The 24,371-nt window shown below is 45.8% G+C and overlaps 1 protein-coding gene across 2 annotated transcripts; it reads right to left on the bottom strand.

Moving 5' to 3' along the window:
• Window positions 1-1,325: 1,325 nt before the first annotated feature.
• LOC136625871 (glutamate dehydrogenase 1, mitochondrial) lies at window positions 1,326-20,282 on the bottom strand. Of its 2 annotated transcripts, none has more exons than XM_066600437.1 (13): window positions 19,771-20,282; window positions 16,089-16,169; window positions 14,185-14,240; window positions 14,035-14,098; window positions 12,874-12,968; window positions 11,474-11,653; window positions 11,158-11,295; window positions 8,095-8,232; window positions 7,939-8,019; window positions 5,913-6,036; window positions 5,734-5,825; window positions 4,223-4,285; window positions 1,326-2,433 (listed from the first exon to the last, which is right to left on the bottom strand). In XM_066600437.1, the coding sequence occupies exons 1-13, from the start codon at window positions 20,156-20,158 to the stop codon at window positions 2,314-2,316; spliced, it is 1,620 nt and encodes a 539-aa protein (XP_066456534.1). In that variant the 5' UTR covers window positions 20,159-20,282; the 3' UTR covers window positions 1,326-2,313. The 2 variants fall into 2 exon arrangements, with proteins under 2 accessions (XP_066456534.1, XP_066456535.1); XM_066600438.1 differs by lacking the exon at window positions 19,771-20,282 and adding an exon at window positions 19,250-19,300.
• Between the last annotated feature and the right edge of the window lie 4,089 nt (window positions 20,283-24,371).

The raw sequence follows: 24,371 nt of genomic DNA, 5'->3' as shown, positions 1-24,371 counted from the left end.
AGCCAAGTCAGATCCCGGTACGAGAATTCTCACAGCGGGATCTGACCTGTGCCCCTGCAGTGAGCAGTGCAGCTTACCTGCTCCAACGTCTCTGAAACTTTGTGCTGGCTGCCGCGGAGCAAGCACATCACTATGGACGTTGCTGCGATTTGTTTTCTGCGCGTGTTTTAACGCAGACAAACTGCGGCTGCGAGCGCATTGGATTGCATTCCTATGGCAGTGTGCGGAAATTCTGGGGGAATTTCCACCCGTGTGCAGGAGGCCATATGGAGTTTATGGATCAGCCCAGGAACTTTTGTTTGGATACAGATCGGGGTTTTTTCTTTGGTTAAAAGATTTTGTCTGAGCCATTACCAAAATATCATTGAGGCATGGGATCATTCAAAAATATAATAAAGTGTGGCAGCATAAGTGGTGCAAAAACAGTCTATATTAAAAGAGCATGTATTGTTTCATAGTTAGATGTGAAGTCAACGTTTCGACCAGGTCGGTCTTTTTCAAGTCGCTATCTGATGAAACAGAGCAGTAGGTCCATGATCCGGAGCACTTCCCCTGCGAGATTCACACCATTTCTGATAGTATCAAAGATGGTTATAAACTGATTCCCAAATTCTTCTGTGATCTGGGGACTTAAATTGCTTTAAAGTATGCTAACTCTCATAGGTTGGATGAGGGACCAACTTTTTCTTTGCCTGGCGTCGCCTCCTGGTGGCAGTAGTTCTACTCAAGGTCTGTGTCCAAAGATATGGGCGAGAAAACTACTGTTACACAGATGATCCGCACACCTTACGTTACATCAACAACCAGTTTAATCTTAGAAATTAAATTTCTGCCTTTTAAAACCAAAAATCTGAACAGATTACTTTAACATACCTTAATAGTGATCAGAGCATTTTGTGTTAAATTTGTCTATGCCGGGGATTTGGATTTCTGCATCACATTCTGGAGCGTACAAATATCACAGGAGTAACTCTAATACTGAGCTCAGTTTTGCAGTGTTAAAAGTGTTACTGAATATAGTACGCCCTCTAGTGGTGGCTGCATACACTTATGTAGGGAAAGGAAGCTACATCATAAGAGTTGAGGTCTCACCAATATGACTGAATATGTAATTCTGAACCAGTTTAAACTAAAATGAGAAAAATGGCCATGTGCTTAAACACTTGAATTAAAGTCTTAGCACTCGTATAGAATATCTGTAATGCCAGCTCAACAGTAACATTTCTTCTTGCTTACCAACGTCAAGAGTGGCAATTACTGATTTCTGGCTCCTTTCTCCTAGCTTCAATAAAAACAATGAAAAACTTTAAAATAAGTCAAACACATTTTGTAAAGGAGGACTTTAATATAGTATTTGATCGTTGCTTTTCATGCTGTTACAAAGTTCTATATTCTGTGACAAATCTTTGGAACTACAGTGGCAGTTTTTCCATAAAAACCTGTCAGATTAATGCAAGGCCTTTAAGAGAGCTAAAGAAACAGTTTCATACTGAGGCAGATGAATCCAGACACCAATGGAAGAAGTGTAAAAACAAACAGCTGTTAACCACAGTACGAGGCTGATCAGTGCAGAGAGACTAAAGTCATTAACTGGTAAATGGCAATACAAAAGCTTTGAACTGGTAAAGCAATCCTGACAATCACTCACTGCAGGGACCTGATGAACCAAAGGTAGACAGAATGAGGCGAGGTTTAAAAATATAAAAATGCTGGGTTTTGTGGCTATTTACAGGACATAATCCCCACGGCAAAATACTAAACTTTACACATGGAAAAGGATTTAAAAAAAAAAGTTTCAGCAGCAATAGGTTAAAGGAGGCCAGCAGAGATTAATGTGCAAATAAGTCACCGAGACTCCCCTGAAACACTCTACCGAGGGCCTTTCCCGCTTAACAAGTGAACCGATTTAAGGGCTTTTGCAGTAACAAAAATCCACACACGCAGTCCCACTTGGACAGACTGTCACAGATACTAAGACACCGTGCCCTGGTAAATCATAGTTATGAAACAGCTAACTGAACCCAAATTTGTAATGACTGTCAAAGCAATTTGTTTCTTGAAAGTAAAGAGTTTGTGGCAACGCACCCCAAAGAAAATGCAACACTAAAACAACTCATGGCGATACTAAGGGTGTGCAAGCCACTTTCATCAATTATGTCTATACCGGTAGTGTAAGACTTACAAAGACAAAAGAAATAATGGACGGAAGCATTCAGAAAGCAAGATCCTCTATGATGAGGAGGAAAACAAGTCTTGCAGTTATATGTAAACTTGTATATGATATGTAGGGCGACGATCCAATTGGCTTCATGTTTATGTGAAAGTCAGGCCAGCCTCATTGTACACTTTGAATACTTTCTCGATGGCATTCACGTAGGCAGCAGTTCTGAGGTCCAAACCAAGATTGTACTTCATTGCAGTGCGCATGATTTGCTGGAAGAAAGTTAGAAGTTTCAGCATACTTCAGAATAAGCCAAGTAACTCACACGTTATATGGCAAAGTCAGTGAATTTACTAAATTCAGTTAGCAGTTCTCAGGATCACAATTTTTTTCACTTGAAGCTTTGGTGTCAAAGGGGTCATCTAGCCACACAATCCCTTCTTAAAAAACCCTGCCTAAGGTTGTCACTGCTGACTTACAAAGGTACAGGTGACTGCTGCAGTGGTCACACGTTGCTGGCGTTATTGCCTCTGCAGGAGACTTTGCTCCACTGGAACAAGAACGTCAGAAGATGGGGAGAGTTGAGGTTTTTCCACCTCCCTGAACGGTTTCTTTTTTTTGGTGCAAGGTAACCCCCTTGAAACCATTTTTGTTATGCATTTAAAGTACAGCACCACACGTTTCCCCATTTGTCCCGTTTGCTAATGAACACTTATGGATCTTTCACACTGAGCCATCATTCAGACTCCCGCGCTCCTGCAGGAATTTGAATAACAAAAGTGCTCAAAAGAAGAGGCTTCAGTTTGCATGACAGTATCAGAATCAGGCCCCTGCTGATTGGCAAAGGGTCGCCTTATCCAATGAGTCATATTTTCTGCTTTGTTAAACGGGTGGATATTGGTATGTCAGGCAAAAAATATCAGTGAACACTCTGCAACCATTGAACAGAAGTCGGTGGCAGCAGAGTTCACTCCAGGAAATTTTTCATGGCATTCTATGTGCCACTCATCCATGTGGAAGGCACTCTGAACTAATTTGGTTATGAATCCATCTTTGCAGATCACTTACACCCATACATGCAGTTTATCTTCCATGGGGCAGATGGGATCTCCAGCAAAACAATGGGACATGTCACATGGGAAGAAGTGTTCGATAGTGGTTGGAAGAGCACAACCAAGACTTTAAGTTCTTCCCTGCCCTCCAACTCCCCAGATTTGAACCCAATTGAGGATCTGTGGGACCACATTAATCCTATATTGATACCCACCCCATGCACTCTCCAGCAACTGTGGGATGCACTGCAGTCAGCATTGCTCCAGATACCAGAGACTACCTACCAGCACCTTACAGAGTCACTCCCAGCCAGTCTCGCTGCTGTCTGTATGGCACATGGCAGTTACTCAGGATATTAGCTGGTGGTCATAATGAGACTTCAGCAGAATATTTTCTTGAGTGCATATGATAAGTTGTGAGCAAGCACCCCAAGGATGGGTCCACAGCTGCCAATTTGCAGCTGAATATCTGCAGGGAGTAGTCGGTAGTGGATCAGCAGTGGAAAGCCTGCCTCTGAACCCACACCATTTGTTGCAGAGTTTGAAGCAGCTTATAGTGCGCATTGCACAAGTTGATATTCTACTGCATTTCAGTCTTCACACAGGTTTTCTATAGATTTTCTCAGCTTCTGGACAAGATTTTCATTATCTGATCCACTTTGCCGATACTGTAAATGCCATGGAATTTATGTGCAGAGGATCCACATGGAAATTCTGCAGCAAATCTACCCTGTCTAGACCCCCTCCCCCTTCCATTTGAGAGCAGAACAGGTTTCTCCATGTGTAGTCTATAGAAAACAATCTCCAACCACCAGTTAAGAGAAAGACAGCGATTTCTCATGTAAACCGTTTCTAAAAAGCTATGCAACTTCAAGTAGGTTTAAGACATTTTTGGCAGAGAATGGAGCAGGTTGTCTCTGTAGAGATTAGTAGTAAAGTCAGCTTCATTGTTTTAGGTGAAGGGCTTGATAAAATGAAGCCTACTGTAGGAAATAGTACTTCTACTTACTCTTGCAGATCGTTCCATTGTATATGCCAAGCCAGAGTGGACAATATCTTTTTCAGAAGCACCCTGTAGAGGAAACCAGGTTTGTTATTGACGGTTGAAGTTAGTTTTAAAGTTTGTATTACAACATTGAGATAGAACAGAACTTTTTCTCAAGCACAAAACCACTGCTTCACCTAAAAATCAAACTTAAAGGTTTTCTGTAGGGCTCTGTTCACACTAGCATCAAGCACTCATCTTGATAATATTTTTTGTCATTAGAAAAATCCAAATAGTGTAAAAATTTGGAACACATTTATGCTAGCTTTCCTCAAGAACAAGCTAAGCTTGCACAAGCAAACAAAACCCGAGTCACAATTTTCTGCTTTCACTCTATAACCAACACTGTCCCCATCCAATGCAACTCTCCAAAAAACAGTGTCAATGTTGTGCAATGCGGCACTTGGAAACCACTAAAAGCAAGAAGCATGGCACACCTGTATGTCTTAAAAGACCAATTTAAAGGATAACATGAGACTACAAATACTCTTTCCCTTCATTGCTGTATGAAATCAATGTTAATTAGTGATGCTATACAGACCCATTTACACAACTATTTGCTCAACTTTGTTCGTTTGAGTGGCAATCGTTCAGCCTGGGGGGAAGGGGGGAGACAGACAGCCAACTTTTCAGCTAAAAAAAAAAAAAAAAAAAAAAAAAAAAAAAAAAAAAGCTCACTGGCTTGTAAATGCTCCCTGCTCAGTGTCTCCCATAGGATGTGAAGCACTGAGCGAGAAGCCCACAGCAAGTCTTTCAGTTTGAATGCTCTGCTTGAGCGTCGATGACCTTTGTAGTGACGTTACCACTCATGCAGTCATCCAAAAGATTGTCGGCCAGTGTAAAAGGGCCCTAACTTAAAGGGATTATCCAGGAAGTGGCTGCTAGGATACACCAGGGTGGGAGTGGTGGCACTGCTCCAACCTGTGTAGCAGCTGGCGCTTGCAATTGTAGGCTGGGGCCCTATTGATTGCAATGACAGCTGTGCTTGCAATTGTTAGCACCGACCACTACATTAGAGTCAGAGCAGTGCTTCCTCTCCGATACCGGTGTATCCTGTACACCCACTTCCTGGATAACTCCTTTAAGGCTTAAGCATAATGTACATACATTTCACTGTGGCCAGTCAGAATATTACACAAACCTTCACTTTCCTACTCCTCAGAACTTATTCCATAAGGGACTCTGTGCCAGGCACGATAACCTTTCCCTAGTAAACCATTTGAAAAAGCATTCCACTCCCACCGTTCACTGGCAGCATTACTGCATTCTTCTACAATAATGTCAAGTTACAGTAAATTAGTTGTAAACTGAAGCCAAAGTGGACATTTCTGTTCTAGTTGATGCCCTGTGTATGTACACTTTACACTATTTTACTGGATATATCTAAGCTACTCTATATAAACAATTTCAATACTTTTCAGTTTTAAAAAATGTGCAAAAGTTAAACCGTGCAGAGCAACACATAAGACACTCACAGATATCCGAGCTTGGAACTCAGCAGTAGGCACCACAGGAATGGATCCACCATGTTTCCCAAACTTTCTCTCCAAGCTTTCCTGGACAGACACTGAAAAATGAAATAGAAAACTTTTATTAAAGTGTTTGTTTTCCCCTTATCAATAGATGATCTAAAGACTAAGAGTAGCATACATACTGAGTAAGTGGTAGTTTGAATCCCGCTCATATTTGAAGGTCAGCCTTCCATAGCTTACATGATTAAGATTCTTCAGCCACTCAAAGTAAGACACTGTTACACCACCAGCATTCAGATACAGGTCCTAGTTGGAGGAAATAAAGTCAATATGTATTTAAGCAGATACTATTAGGCTTCAAGGGCAATAACTTCCTATTGATAATACCAAACATTTATAAGCATTACAAAAAGTGTGTAATTGAAAGAAAGCAGTGATGCTTCCATCTACAGCAACTCTTAAGGAGAAACAGCAGGGATCCCCACAATAGGCATTGGAATTCCAGAGAGTTAAAGGGCGAGTCAAGGTTTCTTACCTTAGACATTTTCTGTACCTAGTTTAGTTTCTAAAATGGGGATTTCAGCTTTCATAGAATGCTAAAGTTGGAAGGGACCTCCAGAGCTATTTGGTCCAGACCCCTGCTCAGTGCAGGATTCACCAAATTACAGACAGCTTTTATAACCTGCTGCACACGGGGGTGGGGGGAAGCAAGCGCAGACAACCACCTCTCAGTTTCACGCATGTCCAGCACTGCAACTGGGGTCTGCGATTGGATGCTGCAGTCTTACATTCCGTAAATGGGCTGACTGCATGAGAGACGAGAGCACTGGCTTTTATTTTTGGCCATTGACAGCTTACAGCCATGGTCAAGCTTGACTGCAGCATGTAAAATGACAGCTGTAGGGAGCCCTCCCTCTGACTCACCAATGCAATCACCGGTTGTCATGGCAGCCTTGGATCTACTGAAGGCTTCCAGGTCTACCATGTCATTAATAGTAGGTCTTTATATGTGACCTTAGGGAAAAATACAATATACTGCAAATACTGCAAATGCTGAAGTATTGCAGTACACTGTAGAAGTGACCAATCACAAGTTCAAGACAAGGGGACTTACAGAAGGTCACCATCTTTTTGCACCTCTGAAGGTAGTGACAGTCACTGGGATTACAGCGATATGATATGAGAAACTTGCCTTTTATAAGTAGCAACAAATGCATATAGGACTACTTAAAGTAGTCCTAGATGAATCAAGAGGTGCCAGCTAGCTAAACCCACCCCACTCTCCAGCCAATGATTTGACTGCTGTCTGCTTATTACAGTGCTGGAGAGCAGGGTGTGTGTGGCCAGCCTGCAGCTCAGGAATATCCAGGACTAGTTCCATTTGTCTGCAGTTAAAGAAAGTTTCTTCAAAGCTCCTGCACAGATTCACACAGCAGACATATCACTGTAATTAGTATGATAGGCTCCACCTTATGGTGCTCTCATTGAGGGCAGTAAACATATGGTGAAAGTCTTTAAAAAAAAAAAAAAAAAAAAAAAAAAAAAAAGCACATGAAGTGATTTGTGTTCTTTCCATTACACCCCATTTAAGGCCAGGCTCACGGAGCCGTAAGTGAAATCAGTTTTCGGGGGGCCCGCAGTGGATTCAAGCTGTGAGCCTGGCCGTGACTCCGAATACAGCTGAACAATTACTCCGTATGACCAAATACCCATGCAGTACACCATTTTGTTTGTTTATATTTTCCATGCCATCACTCAGCGATGATGCAGGTAACCGCAACAGAATGGTGTATGGACTGTGGGTATATCCATAGAGCACAATGGGCTTTATGGTAAAAGATGAAGCTGCGTTCTATTTCCCGCGAGTAGATTATGCATTTCCAACCCACTAATGTGAGCGGAACCCAAGGCATTTGCTTAATCTGCATATTACCATGCAACTCGTCCCACATAAAACAAGCACTCCTACAGCTATGCAAACGGAAAGGTGTAAAAGTTTTAGCTCTAGAAACTCCCTTCCTTTTTATAATCTCTGGAAACCTGAAAAAACAGCTGATAGTTAAAAGGTTAAACACTTATTGTTAAACACTGTATTTTACTCATTTGTTAGTGCCTAACAAACGTTAAGAAGCTAATCAGAAACCCAACAATCACAGTACAGTCAGACTCATAAGAGTTTAATTGTGGGCCAAGTTTTAATCTACTTACTGGAATCACCATGATATTTCTCTCCAGGAATATTTTGTCCGCTTCAGGCGTTGTTGGTCCGTTGGCTCCCTCTGCAATAATCTAAGAAAATATAAAAATGTAAAGCTGGCTCCACACTACGGAGAACGCTCCATGACTGTAATGGCTTCACTGTACCTTTGCTTTAATTTTGTGTGCATTGGACTTTGTCAGCTGCTTCTCACTAGCGGCTGGGATAATGATATCACAGTCCGCTTCTAGGATGTTCCCATCGTATGGCTGCGCCTTGGGGAACCCAACAATCGTTCCGTATTGCTGTCAAGTGAAATATTACTTTAGAATGTAGAGTTTTAAAGCAGAAAGTTACTAAACTGAATGAGCAACATCTACATTAGCTCCTGCTGTGGAGGAAGGACCAACACATCCGTTAGTGTTACACTTTACCATTACATATAAAACAAGCGGCCAGCAGCATTCTGAGGAAACGGTCCAGTAGAGAACTAAAAATCTAACTCCTGCTTCATGTTTTCAGGAAAAAGTGGTACAGCCCATTTCCCATTTTGATTACAAGGAGGAACATTTAAGTCTTTGGCAACAGCGCCACCTTGTGGCAATTTTTTTGAGTCGTTAAGGCAGAATGCTTTTTAAACTTACAAGCACAATAGTTTTCTAAATCCAAACGCATTTCTAACCATGAGACCCCTTTTAAACAGTGCTGCAGCCCCACAGCTTACCAAGTCTATTGACAGCAGAAGTCAGGTAACCACTGAATCAACGTTCCTGTCACAGTGCCCAGAATGTAAGCACCGATACCTGAAGTTCGGAACAGAGATAGATGCTGCAGTGTGACTGGCAGTGGTCACCTCACTTCCACTGTCAGGCCTGGAGCGCTAGTTCATTGGGGCTGAAGAGTGCAAGAACCGCTGTTTTTAAGCAAGTTATCTGTAAGTTTTAAAAGTGAATTTCTCCAGAAACTCCTTAATGTTGAATTCCAAAGAAACATTTTGCAGTTAGTTTCATGGTCTTGTGCAAAACCAAAATTTGCTATTTTGACAGTGGGTTTTTTCCCCTAGCAAAGAATCAAATGTCCAGATTTTTGCTACAAGTCAGTAATAAAATATGAAGCACTACAAACCTTGCATTGTCCATGGATTGGAAAGTGAAATCACAACCCAAGCCCCATTCATATGGGCCGACTGTTGGCAAACGATGCCCGAGCAAGTTTTTTCAGTAAAGCTCGCTGTGCTGTTACACAGAAGCGAGTATCGTTGAAGCACAGCCAGCATGGAGGCTGAGGAGAGTTTTCCTCCACTGCAAGCAGACAGGTATTCAGAACTGAACGACTGCTGTTACAGTGAACGGCTTGTTGTTCAGGTTTCTACATGCATTTACATTGGACTAGTATTCAAACTCCCATGGGAGTGCAGGGATTTGACCCTTATACTCACCTGGTCTGTGGCATCCTGATGCCTCGCAATGGTCTCCGGCAGCGTTGCAGCAAACTGTAATGTCCTCCTGGTCTGCCATCTCAGCTTCTTTCTGGTGACGGGGCTTTGAATACATCGCCTTCAGCAAAGAGTGCTGTGATTGGCTCATCACGCGCCAGCAGCCAATCACAGCGGCGCGCGATGAGCCAATCACAGCCACTCAGTGAATGACATCACTGAAAGGCTGTGATTGGCTGCTGGCGCTCGATGAGCCAATCGCAGCACTCTTTGCTGGAGGTAGTGTGTTCAAAGCCCTGTCAGCAGAAAAAGGCTGAGACGACAGACGGGGAGGAAACTGCAGTTTGCCGCAGCACTGCCAAAAACCATCGGGACGTTGCAGACAAGGAGAGTATTGATTTTTTTTTTTTTAAGCAGGTTAGCTTGGTCCTTTTAGGGGAGGCCTTATATTTCAAGCTTCCCCAGAAAACCAGGGTAGGTCTTATTTTTGGAGAAACAGTATTGAAGGGCACACTTTAAGAAGTACCCTTTGCTGTATAGGGATTGGGGCTCTCCATGGTAAAATGTCTTTACCCACTAGCATACCCAATTTGGCCCATGAGGTGAGACTATAAAACTTGTCTGAGGAAGGTCTAGAGACCAAAGGAAAAAAAATAAAAAAATTAAAAAGAAATAAAAAGTCAGTCAGCAGCATGTCCCATTTTGGTACCCAGTATAGGCTATGAGGATTTAACATATGCAGCAAATAAGCGTATTCTATACTGTATTTTGGCTTCCACTCAAGTTGGTTTCAGGCCAGTACCAATATTCCTGTGGATTTCTTCTCTACATAAAACCTGTAGACAAGCATCCTTTGTGTTCTTGCCTTTGGGTAGTACGTAGCTTCTCTTAGAGGGCTCAAAGCACTCGGGTACAGACAGATATTTATTGTAACAGGAATGGGCTGGAGAAACAAGCGACAGCCAACGTGTGGATTTAATACAACACTCTGACATGATGCATTATGTAGGTACATGACAAAGAAATACTTCATTGTCTGAGGTCCCCGGCAGTGCAGGAGAGCTGAAACGGATACGATTTCCCTACCGGAGAGGCACTCTTCTGGGGCCAGAAGATTCACTAGGATGAGGTGACCAACACGCTTTGCCCTGTATGCTGCAAGATCACAGCTTATGGTGATCTTCATACAGAGGATCCCAGGAAGAGACAGATCATGTCCTCACAAGTTCCTCTTTACAACTTGACAGCTGGCTGCAACTTGCACTACAACCTTACAGATTTCTATGGCAATGACACAAATGCAGGAAGGTGGCGAGTCTTGGTATTTTATGTTACAGGAACAGATTAGGTCATCATCCAGTCATCTCATGAAAATGGGACCAAGTTTCCTTGGGGCTTATTGACAGAGTCATGGCTGGCCAGTGTACAGTGACCATACACCGAATGTCCCAATAGCATTTGTGGAAACAGAGGATAGGATATACAGCAGGTTTTTTCTCTCTTTTTCTCTCCACAGACTATATGTTAAAATTCCTAAGTTTATAGCCCCATTGGCTACTGAGGATCCATGTGGTGTCGGAGATGTAGAGGTTTACCTTGTAGGGTGTATTCAGATGGGAAGGTTTAAGTGCTATATAGCATGCCCATTAAAGATGATAGAATGTAAACTGCACCAGAAGCTAGCAACATAAAACTTGATTGACGACTAGGAGTTAACTAACAGAAATACAGGTTGGTACAAGGGAAAAAAAAAAAAAAAAAAAATAGATTTCGCATATGGCAAGAAACCACTAACCAGTTTGTAGTCTTCAAGCTCTTTAGGGTCTATGCCATCTGGATTCCAGATAGTTCCATCTATTTCACCAATGCCAACGCATTTGGCACCAAAGCGATGAAGATATCGCATAGAATGTAGACCTACATTACCAAATCCCTGTAAAATATGAAAAGTACATTAAATATTGCAGTTGGTCAAACACCAACAAATTGAAAAAAAAAAAAAAAAAGTTTCTATAACTTTGCACGTAGAAATCCTAGTAATAGTTCGTAACTGATCACATAAAAGATAAGTGGAATTACGACGCACTCAGTCTACTGGTATCAGTATTCACCTGAACAACAAAGGTTTTGTCGCCAAACCCTGGGGTCATTCCCAACTGGCCCATGTAGGATGCCTCATTGATGAAGTTCTCTATGCCATGGAAGACACCTCGTCCTGTGGCAGACACACGCCCGTGAATTCCTCCTTGACTGATGGGTTTTCCAGTGACACAAGCATGTGCATTGATATCCTGAAAGAATTGAGAAATAATAGAAGTGCACCCTTATCTCACCAGTTGGTTTAAAAAAATTGCTCAGCATCAGCAAAATTTTACATTAAGAATGAATGGATAGTAAAGTGGATGATTGTGGAGATCTGATTTACAGAGGACAATGTTTGGCCACCACCTGTCTGTCCAATTTTCTGTCAGCGCAGAAAGGACAATAGCAGAAGAAGGGCAATGTTTCACTTAAGTGACCTAGGGCATCAAGTAACATTGCTGGCCAGGTCAAGGGGGTTGCTGAGCTACTGTTTCATTTACAGAGATCTTGGCACCAGCATAGTTGTGGCATCCTTTTTTTGCCCTACAGTTTGTGCCTTCTGAACGAGCTTCCTTAAGAGGAACAGTATATTAACACTTCAAGTTTTCTTCTGGCAGTAAATTTTAGTATAGTGACAAGTTAGTTTTTGACTAGTGTTGTGGGTTTTATACCCAGACCCAGTGTCAGTAAAATGAAGCAGAAGTGTGCATCTAAGCGCTGTGCGTGATCCCCATTTAGCCCTCAGAGCAGCACTCCAGCTTAATCTTCTGTTTGTAGAATTTTTTAATTCTGTTTCCTATACATGACCATTGCCTCTTGCCTGAGCTGGATTTAACAGCATTTACAATGAGATATGCTTTATAGCAGTCTCCTGGGCCATTCACACATGAACAAGAGATGCATTGACTTTGTATGGGAGACTGTTCTAGACATGACCTGTGCAGGAGTTATTCTGCAGGGAGGAGTAGATGGGCAACACTTAAATGTAGTGTGACTGTCAGTGTAATTCTGCCTGTGAGGTTAGTAAAAGGATTGCTGCAAAGCCTTCTCTACAGATCAGAAAGTATCAGCCCATTAGGCTCTGTGGTCAGTGTGAAAAATGCTGAATTTTAGGTTTTAGAAAATAAAATGATGATTTCTTTAAAAATGTTTAAACACAAAATAGTGACTTCTAAGCAATTTTTAATGCCATTCCCTTTAAACCATTTACATGTTTGTTTTTTGAGTGGGGCAATGTGCATCTCACATCAGGCCCCGTCCCTCACTAGGACACAAATTCCGTTTTATAATCTTTGTACAATGCTCCAGAGAATATTGGTGCTATATAGGTGAAAAAAAAGTGAACAGCCCTTTCAAGACCAGATTAGTATTTTAATGCAATGAATACAGATATTTTGATGCATATACTGATTAATAACGCAGCACTCACCGTGTGCCCTATTGTGTTTGCATAGGTATCTGCGATCCAAGACATCTCCCTCTCTCCAGTACTCATATCAGGGGCAGGGACATCAATGCCAGGCCCTGTATAAAACACATTGTTACAGCAGTCACCAGATACCAAGTAAAAACTATTCAACCAAAGTTCAGAAGGATTTGCCACTTTGCATCAGGTTTATCAGTGCTCAAACTTTAAAGGTAAGTGTGGTAAGGTGTTCACATATCACCTATCCTCACTGACCATGGACATGCGGAGTCCTAGAGGCCCCTGTGTGAATGAAGCAGAAGTGCACATAACTGACTGCTGCTCCATTTACCATCTATTGGACCTGACAGGTAGTGAATGGGGTGATGGTCGTACAAGCACAGACTATTCTAGTCACATTCCCATAAGTGGAGAACCAATGGTCATACCCCTCTAGACAATCCCTAATGTTCCCTTTAGGGCTCCCTCACACGGGTGTAGGTCTGCCATGTTTTATGCATGCATTTTTCAAAACATAATACATGGTGCTAACAGCCCATTAATTTCTATTGGGCCCCTGCATGGTTTTCTTCATCAGCCAAAAAAAAAAAAAAAGATGCAGCAGGTCCTATTTTGGTGTGCATTATGAGTGTAAATGCACACCATATGGAGATTTAATATACATGAGCAATATGTGGGACACATGCCTGTGCAAGTGAACCCTTATGGGGTAAATCTTAGATCTGTGTGTCAGCAGATCTCATTTTCCATCCCTGCCTCCTTGCCTGTCACACTTGAGGTTTCATCTGTATATTGCAGTCACTTCCCTACAGTGCAGCCTCTTGTCTGATGCTAATCAGGCACCATCATGATGTTGCTTTCACATCAATTCCATGATGCATCAGCACATTATATAATAAGCTACAGCCTTGTACCAACCCCACACCACTGCCATTACCATCTGTATTTATCTAAATAAGCTAAAAGACCAGAAGTGTAGCCAGGAGGATGAGCGCTGACATTTCATTTTAATTCAGACAGAAGCTGCTAATCAGCAGTGAGATCACAACCATCTGAGGAGATAGCGGCTTCTTAATCTGAAACGCCTGACCTAAACAAGGTAACACACACAAACACACAATGAGAAAGTCACCAGAGTGACCCTTTATTTCCCAAACCACTTACCAATGAAGCCTTTCTTGGCCAGTTCTATAGTAAATCTTCTTGTAATTTTTTCAAGTTCTGCATCCTATTTCATATGAATAGTAAGAGATGAATATTAAAAGAAAGCATTTACAGAGCTACATACACATGGATCCCACACCAGCCACTTACAGAGTAGTTCCTAGTGTTTATCTTTACTCCGGCTTTGGCTCCTCCAAAAGGCACATCTGTAAGAAAGTTATAGAAACCAAGTTAACATCCAAGTGCAAGTTAGTTTGGAAGCATCTGATACCACCAAGGTTAAAGTAGCAGCATCACCCACAAAACAGTAGATGATGAATCTTCCACAGAAACATGAGTTAAGAGTACAATATGCAGTAACGGGGTCCATGGACTACATATCCACTGTAGCTGCCAGCCAAGACTTTCCTGTGGGATAGCAGCTGTTTTGGGAGCGTTTATGTCTATAAAAAAGGTAGAAGGATCACCCATGGGGGACAACATCCTGTGGCCAAGTAGGGCAGAGCCCCTTCAGAGGTATCCCCACCCGAGATTCCCCAGCAGGTCTGATCCATAATTGATTTTATTTTACATGTTCATATAGTGCACACTTATCCTGCAGCGCTGTACATCACTTCATGTCCCCATTGGGGTTCACAGAGTTAACCTAACTGTCTTTTTGGAGTCTGTCGGGTGAGGGTAACAGTATGCAGAAGAAACCCACACAAACAGAGAACATATAAACTCTATGCAGATGTTTTCCTTGGTGGGATTTGAACTCAGGACCCCAGCACTGCAAGACAACAGTACTAAACACCAAGATAAGTGCAAGAAAAAAAAAAAAAAAACTATGCATTTATATTAACCCCTTAAGGACATGGCCTATTTTGGGCTTAAGACGCAACAATTTAGAAGATTTTCATCTTTATTTTTCAAAAGCTATAACTTTTATTTTTCCGTCGATGCGGCTGTATAAGAGCTTTTTTTGCATGGTGAGCTGTAGTTTTTACTGGTGTTATTTTTGGGTACAAAGACTATATTGTAAAACTTTATGATAGCAGGGGGGGAAAAAAAACCAAAACACAACCACATCAATTCTGCCAGAGGCCCCCCCCCCCCACCCCCCACAGCGTTAATCATGCAGCATAAATGTCACGACACAGTACAAATATACCAAAATTCTTATTTTAGGTTTTTCCCACTTTTCTGTAATAAAAACTCTTTTTTTGGAGATTTTTTCTAAAGTCCTATAACTTATTTTTCCATGGGCGGAGCTCTGTGAGGGCTTATTTTTTGTGAGACAAGCTGTAGTAGTTATTGGTACCATTTTCGGGTACATATGGCTTTTTTGATCACTTATTGCGTTTTTTTGACAGGTAAAATGCTCAAAGTTACCTTTTTGCCTCAGGGTTTTTTTTTTTTTTGCCGTGCAGGATAAAAAGAGTGTTCAATTTATTGGACGCGTTCTTACACACACGGTGATACCAAATACGTGGTAGTTTTTTATGCCAATATGAGAAAAAGCACAAAAAGGATTTTAAATTTCTTTTGTACTTAAACACACACACACACACACTCACTTTCTGTCCCTCTGGGGGACTTACAGCATAGCACTGATGATCGCCATGATAAGGCATTGCAGAACTTCTCTCCTGCACTGCCTTATCACTTGTTATAGCGATCATAGGCAGTGGTAATACAGGATGCCTGTAGATGGCGTCCTGTTACCATCGCAACCAGCTGGACTCTGATTACATCACAAGAGCTGGATGACATCACAGAGGGAGTGCACCCCTGTGAACCCTTCCCATGTCGCAATCTACATAGATCCTGTGAGGGAAGGTGTTAACAGTGAGGGGGGGGCACTCAGATGCGCCCCCGCTGGTGCAGCAGGAGGCCGGCTATCAGTGACAGCCGGCTCCCGCAAGATCTCCTCTGATCTTGCGCAGGACGGAAGGGTGTTAAAGTGGTGTGCCCAAAGCTGTTAATTACCTGCCCACATGATAGAAGGTAAGTGGACACGGGACTTTGTGTGTGAATTCATGACAAACGCTCCATACAAACACAAAACTTACCTACAACGGCACACTTGTACGTCATTAAAGATGCCAAGGCTTTCACTTCATCCACACTGACATCTGTGCTGTAGCGAATACCTGCCAGAAATAAAAATTACATCATTTTTATTTACACCCAAAAATTCTTCTATTAAGTACACCATCATTATACTACTGCTAGGACTACTTCTGGTGGCCCAACACCGCATACTGAAATGCATTTTGGGAAAGCTGGACGCAGAAAAAGGGAGAGACAGCAAGTTCTGTGACTACATGTATATACTGGGGACTATCATATACTGCAGTCAATACAACATAATAAAGAGCTGCTGCTACTCCCGATTAGTTTACAGTTAGAGAAGGGAAGTTTATCCCGTTGCCACAAGTAACCCTCCAACTATCTGCAGGCATCAAGAAGAAAGGAAAGCCTATGAATAACTATGACTCACTGCGCATTTATGTCTAAACTGTTCCAGGAACTTGTAGAGTAAAATCTAACCACTTTCATAAAAAGGGTTTTCTGGGACTTAACCCTTTGAGGACCGGTCATAAACACTTTAGTAAGAGAAGCTGTAAAGCAGAATATCTGGCGGGTGCAGCAGATAGGTGGCATCATGTCTACACACTACAATGGCCAAACCCATTCTGCCCGTCTCCAGTACTTGCAGTTACTTAGTGCCTGATTACACTGAACGATCATTGCCCAGATGGATCTCAGGAATCGGCTCGATACTAGTGCAAATGCCGGCAGCAACTGAACCAAAGAATAAAGACCCATTTAGACACAACGATTATCGCCCAAAAGACGTCTTTTGAGCGATAATTGTTGTGTTGCTTACAGCGCAAGATGATCGCTCAAACGTTGAGCGATCACCTTGCGCTTCAGCTGTTCCCCGCTCCGAGCAGAGGATGCAGAAGACAAGCAGCGTAGTCCCGCTTGTCTTCTGCATCCAGCTGTTTTCTGCAAGGAGCGCCCCGCTGTTATACAGCTGAGCGCTCCGTGCTGGGTACAGAGAACACAGCTGGACCGCTCTGTTCTTCATATCCAGCCTGTTATCAGGAAACGGGATACAGCTGAAAAGTATCAGCTGTATCCCACTGTGAATCCCTGATACGCTGACAACGATGAATGACGGCTTAACAAAAACTGCACTATGTAGGTGCAGTTACACAACAATTATCACTCCAAAGACGGCTTTTGAGCGATAATCGTTGTCTAGATGGGCCTTTATGCATTCATCTTTAGTTTCTGCAGGCATACAAAAAAAACAAAACTGTGATCAGCTCGTGTAGAGGCAGCTGTCTATGAATGATGGCCTATATACAGAGAATGGAGGGGGATGTGTGGGGGGGGTGGAAGAGTGCCACCACTCAGGATCCCTGCTGATTAAAGAGACTGTGGTGCTCAGGTGAACACATGCGGCCTCTTCTCAAGCCTGAGATGTCAAGTTCAGTCACCAACCTACAAGTGAATGGGACTGAGCAGCAATACCAAGTACAGCCAGAATACAAGGTACAGCACTGTGCCTGGTATGGAGTAAAGCGACATCAGTGCTTGCCCAAGTGTCACAGTCACTTTGGACAGCAAGGACCTCCAGCAGTAAACCCCACCAATCAACTATTGACGACCTAGTCGGACAGAAAACCCCTTAAGTCAATGTTGCATGAAACCAGATTCTGGCCTTTATTACACTATTGACATAAAATACTGCGGCACCGCAGGACGTCTGCGCATTACAGTTTCCAACAGCACTACAGAAAGATTTGTAGACTCTTGTGGATGTTCACACATGGCAGATATACACAGAAAAGCACATTACAGGCCGGTAAACTCTATAAACAAACCAACACACGTATAGGCTGACAGCTGGCGCCGGCATAGTCGAGGGGCTGGGCAGAAGCACGTGATCAATCAAAGGTCGCAGGGTCATATTGTGGTGCCACGACGTGAGACACGTGCTGATGCCAGGAATGCCAATGGTGATGCCGCAGCCTCTGATTGGCCACAGCAATCACATGCGTCTATTCAGGCGGTATACCTGGAAATCCCTGCCAATGCCAGCTGTGTCCCGGGCCGCCAGGAGAGGAGACTATACTATTGATTGTTTTTGGCGGAGGCCCAGCTGGGGGACGGGGTTTGTTTTAATGAAAAGACTCTGGACGATGCACCAGCTGTCTTGGAGGGCCAATTAGGACTACGTAACTACGGCGCCTTTTACACGGGGCAATAAATTGACCGCATCAGCAAACAATGTCAGAGTTCACTTGTGCAGCCCGTTTATACAGGCAATCAGCGCTGGCAATCTATGGCTGGGTTCCCACTAGGTGTAAATCCCACGGAATGAGCGCAGCGGGACCACACCGAACTCACGGGAGATTTCCGCAGCAGAAGTGCAGCTTCAAAACTCACGCTATTCGGCGCCGGATTTGAAGCGGCTTTGCCACCTGTAGTCCGCTGTAGCCATCTCGCCCCATAGAGAGCAGAGATGCCCACAGCGAAGACAGCGATAAAGTTGACATGCCGCGGCTTCGATTTACATACGGCATGTCCGTTTCAGCGCAGCTTGCCCACATTGCCTTCTCCGCAGTGTGTGGATGAGATTTTTGCTAGCCTCGGCCACGTCGCTGCTTAATCCTGGGATTAAGGTTGCAGGCGGAATTTCCGTGCAGAAAGGCCGCAAGAAAAATTCCGCCTTGTGGGAACCCGGCCTAAAAGGTGGCTTCACACCTGCCTCAGGGGTTTCGGTTTCCTGCTCTATTTGCAAAGCAGGAAAGGGGACCACTACCCCCACCCCCCAGCAAACGGCTCAGTCTTATGACAGAACCGGACGGCCCCTGTTGGCTATAATGGGGTCTGTCCACTTTCTGCTCAGCTTTTAGCTGGAAGTAGTCCTGCATGCAGCGCTTTTCTTCCAGTATTTTGCAACGGATCTGCGATGTAACCTCCCATCAGAGGCGAGATCACCGGAACCAGGGAGGAGCCCTAGAAGAGCCAGAGTGCCTGCTGGGATTTCACCAGGTGGGCAGCAGCTCTCAGGGGGTCACTCCCCTCTCTTGCCATCTGTGCAGAGCCCTGTGGTCACCCACCCCGAAGGGTGTGTGGAGGGAAATGGTCAGTCACCTACATTGCAGGGGGTCCGATGCTGCCTGGGCTCTGTAGCCCCCTAGTGGTCACTCACCTCCCTTGCAGGGGGTCCGATGCTGCCTGGGCTCTGTAGCCCCCTAGCGGTCACTCACCTCCCTTGCAGGGGGTCCGATGCTGCCTGGGCTCTGTAGCCCCCTAGCGGTCACTCACCTCCCTTGCAGGGGGTCCGATGCTGCCTGGGCTCTGTAGCCCCCTAGTGGTGACTCACCTCCCTTGCAGGGGGTCCGATGCTGCCTGGGCTCTGTAGCCCCCTAGCAGTCACTCACCTCCCTTGCAGGGGTCTGGTGCTGGCTGGGCTCTGTAGCCCCCTAGCGGTCAATCCCCTACCTTGCAGGGGTCTGGTGCTGGCTGGGCTCTGTAGCCCCCTAGCGGTCACTCACCTCCCTTGCAGGGGGTCCGATGCTGGCTGGGCTCTGTAGCCCCCTAGCGGTCACTCACCTCCCTTGCAGGGGGTCCGATGCTGGCTGGGCTCTGTAGCCCCCTAGCGGTCACTCACCTCCCTTGCAGGGGGTCCGATGCTGGCTGGGCTCTGTAGCCCCCCCAGTGGTGACTCACCTCCCTTGCAGGGGGTCCGGTGCTGGCTGTGCTGGGCCCGGTAGCCCTCCACCACCTCCCAGTCGCCGTTGTCTCTCTTGATGGGGAAGCTGACGCTCAGGACGTGGTTGCAGGGCTTGATGATCCGCAGGATGCCCTTCACCCGCTTCCGCTTCTGCTCCTCCGTCTCCCGCGTCCGCAGGTCCTCCACCAGCTTGTCCTCCACGATGCCGGCGCCGCGGTCGAAGAAGCCCTCCACCATCTTGAAGAAGTTGGGGTCGTCCTCCTGGTCCACCGCCTGGCTGTAGCGGCGCAGGAGAGGGGCGCCCGCTGCTGGTAAGGCAGTGTCGGCGGCGGAGGCCAGGGCCCCCCCGGTCCGGGACACGAGCTCCCCGAGATAGCGGTACATGGCTGCGGAGTTGTGGCTGACAAGCGCCGGGACACAAGCTGGGTGGGACAGAGTGCCAGGCAGCCGCCTATATAAGGGACGCCCCGAGTGCGACGCCTGGGGGGCGGGAAGGGTACGGCCAGGAGCGCGTCCACGGCAGGAAGGCGGGAGCGCGCGGGGAGAGCTGCACGCTGAAGAAGGCGGGAGCGCGCCGGATAGCTGTATAGTAATGGAGGCGGGGGCGCGCCTGATAAATGTACCTTGGTGAGGCGAGAGCGCGCGGCAAGAAGGCGGGAAAAGCGCGGCCACGAGCCGCCTGACGCTCACAGTGTGGTTAGAAGTGGCGACGCCTGTGACAAGCCAAGCCCAGAGCTGTCCGGCCAGGTGACATTTACACACAATTAGAGAGTCTGGAAGTTGGGCGACGTCTTATATATGTACTTCAGTAAAAGCCTCCCCTCTCCTGACAGGACTAGTCGTCCTTTCATCCTGTTAGTGCTGCCATATTTAGTATGTAGAGGGGGCAGAGATAGTCCGGCCTCCAGTGCAGACTGCAGCGTGTCGGACGCTCACGAGTACACCATATATACGAGTACACCATATATACTTCCGTGTGAGGCCGTGTTCGCGGCACTTGGTGCTTTCGTAAAATCCCAGACACCATAGCACAGCGTGCTGAAACGACTTCATTATGGCGGAGGGGAGGACTGAAGCTGAGCGGCCCGATGCGGCCCCCGGCTCTCGGCTGCCTTCACACCAGCGGTTTATCCTGGCTCTTTTGCCGCAATAAAACTCTGTCTGTTAATCGCGCCCATCCGATGCTTTGGATCCAACGCACCAGTTCAGATGGGCGAGTTACCGGTGCATAAAGACGGATGGCCAGAAAAGATACGTGTACGGTGCGCATTACGGGCGGACGTTTTTACACCAGCCGGAAAAGATAGGTCTGGACTTAACTTCTACCGGAATATGCCAGCCGTCCCACAGACTCCTATGGGAGCTGCTGGAAAAGGGAGATGGGAGAGAGCCTAGCAGCAGCTCTAATGAACTCCCTCCCCCTTGACGGCTGTCGGTATAGCGAGGGGCAGGAAATTAACACACTAGCCCCCGCCCCCTCCCACTGCCATCAGCCGGCAAGGGGGAGGGAGTTTAGCAGAGTTAAACTCTCCCCGCCGGACAGTATTCCTAGCTGCGGCGTATACTCACCGCATCTGGCCGTCTGAACGGGCGCTTAAACAGGAAAGGCACTTGGTCACAGCTTCCTCTTGTCCATGCGATCTTCGGTCATGCTTCAGCTGGCCGAAAATGGCAGCACCCGTGTGAAGGATCCCTCATGGTGGAAAAGAAAAATGGAAACACAAAAATAGATGAGAACAGTCCTAATAATAGTAATAAATAATAATAACTAGTACTTTCTTTCTAGAAGTTCTCCCTTTTATAATCCATATGGCCAAACCTTTTGTGCGTACAGCCTTCTACCCCGGATAGCGAGTCCCTCTGTCCACAACATGGAAGGGGCGCTGTGGTCAAAAGCAGACATCGCGGCTGGATCGGAGAGACGATGGCCTGTAAGTTTGTGCCCCCCCTTCCTTCTCACAGAAGGTTACTATGGGGGTTCCTCAAACACTTTATAGAAGGCTGATGAGACGGCTGGCGGACCATCTGCAGATCATCGTGTAACCTGAGATGAATGACGCGAGCAGGAGACTAATAATTATCTTTACTTGTATAGCGCCAACATATTCTGCAGCGCTTACATAGACAGGGGGATACAGAAAGACAATACAAACATTACAGAACCACGGTTACAAAGTAATCAATTGATGGAAACAATAGGGGTGAGGGTCCTGCTCCAACGAACTTACATACTACAACTAGTGGAGTGATACAGAAGGTAAAGGGGCTGGAGATGTGCACGGTATGGCGAGGTGGAGAGTGAGGGGTGCTATACACAGACAATGGTCAGACATTTAGCCGTGTGACAGCAGAAGCAGTATGACTGCAGGAGCGGTTTATGATGGCTAGCGGGGATTGCAGTCAGTAGGTCAGGGAGCATGTTATCAGGCGGAGTACAGAGGGGTTTGTTTAGGGAATGTGGTATGCCTCCCTGAAGAGGTGTGTTTTTAGAGCACGCCTGAAGTTCTGCGAGTCCTGGATTGCCTGGGTAGCCTTTGGTAGTGCGTTCCAGAGGACTGGTGCTGCTCTGGAGAAGTCTTGGAGGCGGGAATGAGAAGTTCGAATTAAAGGGGTGCTCAGTCTGGTTTCGTTAGCAGAGCGGAGAGCCCAGACTGGTTGATGGATTGAGGTGAGGGAGGCGATATAGGGGGGGCGCTGCACTGTGGAGGGCTTTGTGGATGAAGGTAGTGAGTTTAAATTGAATTCCGTATTTAACAGGAAGCCAGTGCAGTGACTGGCACAGGGCAGAGGCATCTGAGTAGCGTCTGGACAGGAAGATGAGCCTGGCTGCCGCATTTAGGATGGATTGGAGAGGGTAGAGTCTGGTGCAGGGGAGGCCGATCAGCAACAAGTTGCAATAATCGAGCCGGGGGTGGATGAGGGCAACAATAAGCGTTTTTAACATGTCCACAGTGAGAAAAGAGCGGATTCTTGCGATGTTCTTGAGGTGCAGCTGACATGTTTGGGCCAGAGATTGGATGTAGGGGGTAAAAGAGAGATCAGAATCAAATATGACCCCAAGGCAGCGGGCATGTTGTCTAGGAGTTATGGTGGCGCCACACACTGAGATGGAGATGTCAGGAGGAGGTCAGTTAGTGGAGGGTGGAAATACCAGCAGGTCAGTTTTAGAGAGGTTTAGTTTTAGGTAGAGAGAGAAAAGGTGTTAGAGACAGCAGACAGACAGTTGGTGATGTTTTGGAGTAAAGGTGCGGAGATGTCATGGGAAGAGGTGTATAGCTGGGTGTCGTCAGCATACAGGTGGTATTGGAGGCCAAATCTGATGGTTTGTCCAATAGGGGCTGTGTAGATAGAGAAAAGGAGGGGGCCAAGGACTGAGCCCTGGGGGACCCCAACAGCAAGGGGAAGAGGAGGGGAGGTAGAGCCAGCAAAGGAGACACTGAAAGAGCGGTCAGATAGGTAGGAGGAGAACCAGGAGAGAGCAGTGTCCTTTAAGCCAATGGAGTGTAGCATACTGAGGAGGAGTTTGTGGTCAACAGTGTCAAATGCTGCGGAGAGGTCGAGGAAGATCAGTAGGGAGTAATCGCCCCTCGATTTGGCTGTCAGTAGGTCATTGTATACCCTTGTAAGGGCAGTTTCTGTCGAGTGTTGAGGTCGGAAGCGAGACTGTAGGGGGTCTAGGAGTGAGTGCTCTGATAGGTAGCTTACAAGGCGGGAGTAAACCAGGCGTTCTAGTAGTTTGGAGATGAAGGGGAGGTTTGAGATGGGTCAGTAATAGGCAGCATCAGTCGCGTCCAGAGTCGGCTTCTTTAGCAGTGGGAATATGATGGCGTGTTTGAAAGAAGAGGGAAAGATGCCAGAGGTCAGAGAGAGGTTGAATATAGTGGTGAGATGGGAGATGACCACTGGGGAGAAGGAACGGAGGAGGTATGAGGGGAGGGGGTGTCGCTAGCGCAGGTGGTGGGGCGAGCAGAGAAGAGCACTTTGGAGACTTCTTCTCCTGTCGCTGGTCTGAGTACAGACAGTGAGCAGGAGCTAGATACAGTGCTGACAAGACTAGGGTCAGGGCTAGTCTGGGATTGGGAAGTTATTTCCTGACGGATGTCATCAATTTTCTTTTTGAAGTAAGCAGCCAGCTCTACAGCACTGAGATCCGTCACAGGGGGCTGCGGTTGAGGGCTGAGAAGGGAGTGAAAAGTATCAAAGAGCCGTTTTGGGTTGTGCGATAGTGAGGAGACTAGAGAGGTTCTCAGAACAGACGTCTATACTCAGTTGATGCCAAACGTCTGCTTGATCTTCAAACTGGACGATGGAAAAATCCAGAAACCTCCAACACATTAGATGTATGGTCACCATATCTCTGGCACAGGGTCCTGCAGGGACAACACATTACATGTAGGGTCACCATATCTCTGGCACAGGGTCCGCAGGGACAAGACATTACATATATGGTCACCATATCTCTGGCACAGGGTCCTGCAGGGACAAGACATTAGATGTATGGTCACCATATCTCTGGCACAGGGTCCTGCAGGGACAACACATTACATGTAGGGTCACCATATCTCTGGCACAGGGTCCGCAGGGACAAGACATTACA

The sequence above is a fragment of the Eleutherodactylus coqui genome, chromosome 4 (assembly GCF_035609145.1).
Source record: "Eleutherodactylus coqui strain aEleCoq1 chromosome 4, aEleCoq1.hap1, whole genome shotgun sequence".
Classification (NCBI taxonomy): Eukaryota; Metazoa; Chordata; class Amphibia; order Anura; family Eleutherodactylidae; genus Eleutherodactylus; species Eleutherodactylus coqui.
The sequence above is the reverse complement of the archived record's forward strand: the minus strand, read 5'-3'. Positions and strand labels throughout refer to the sequence as shown.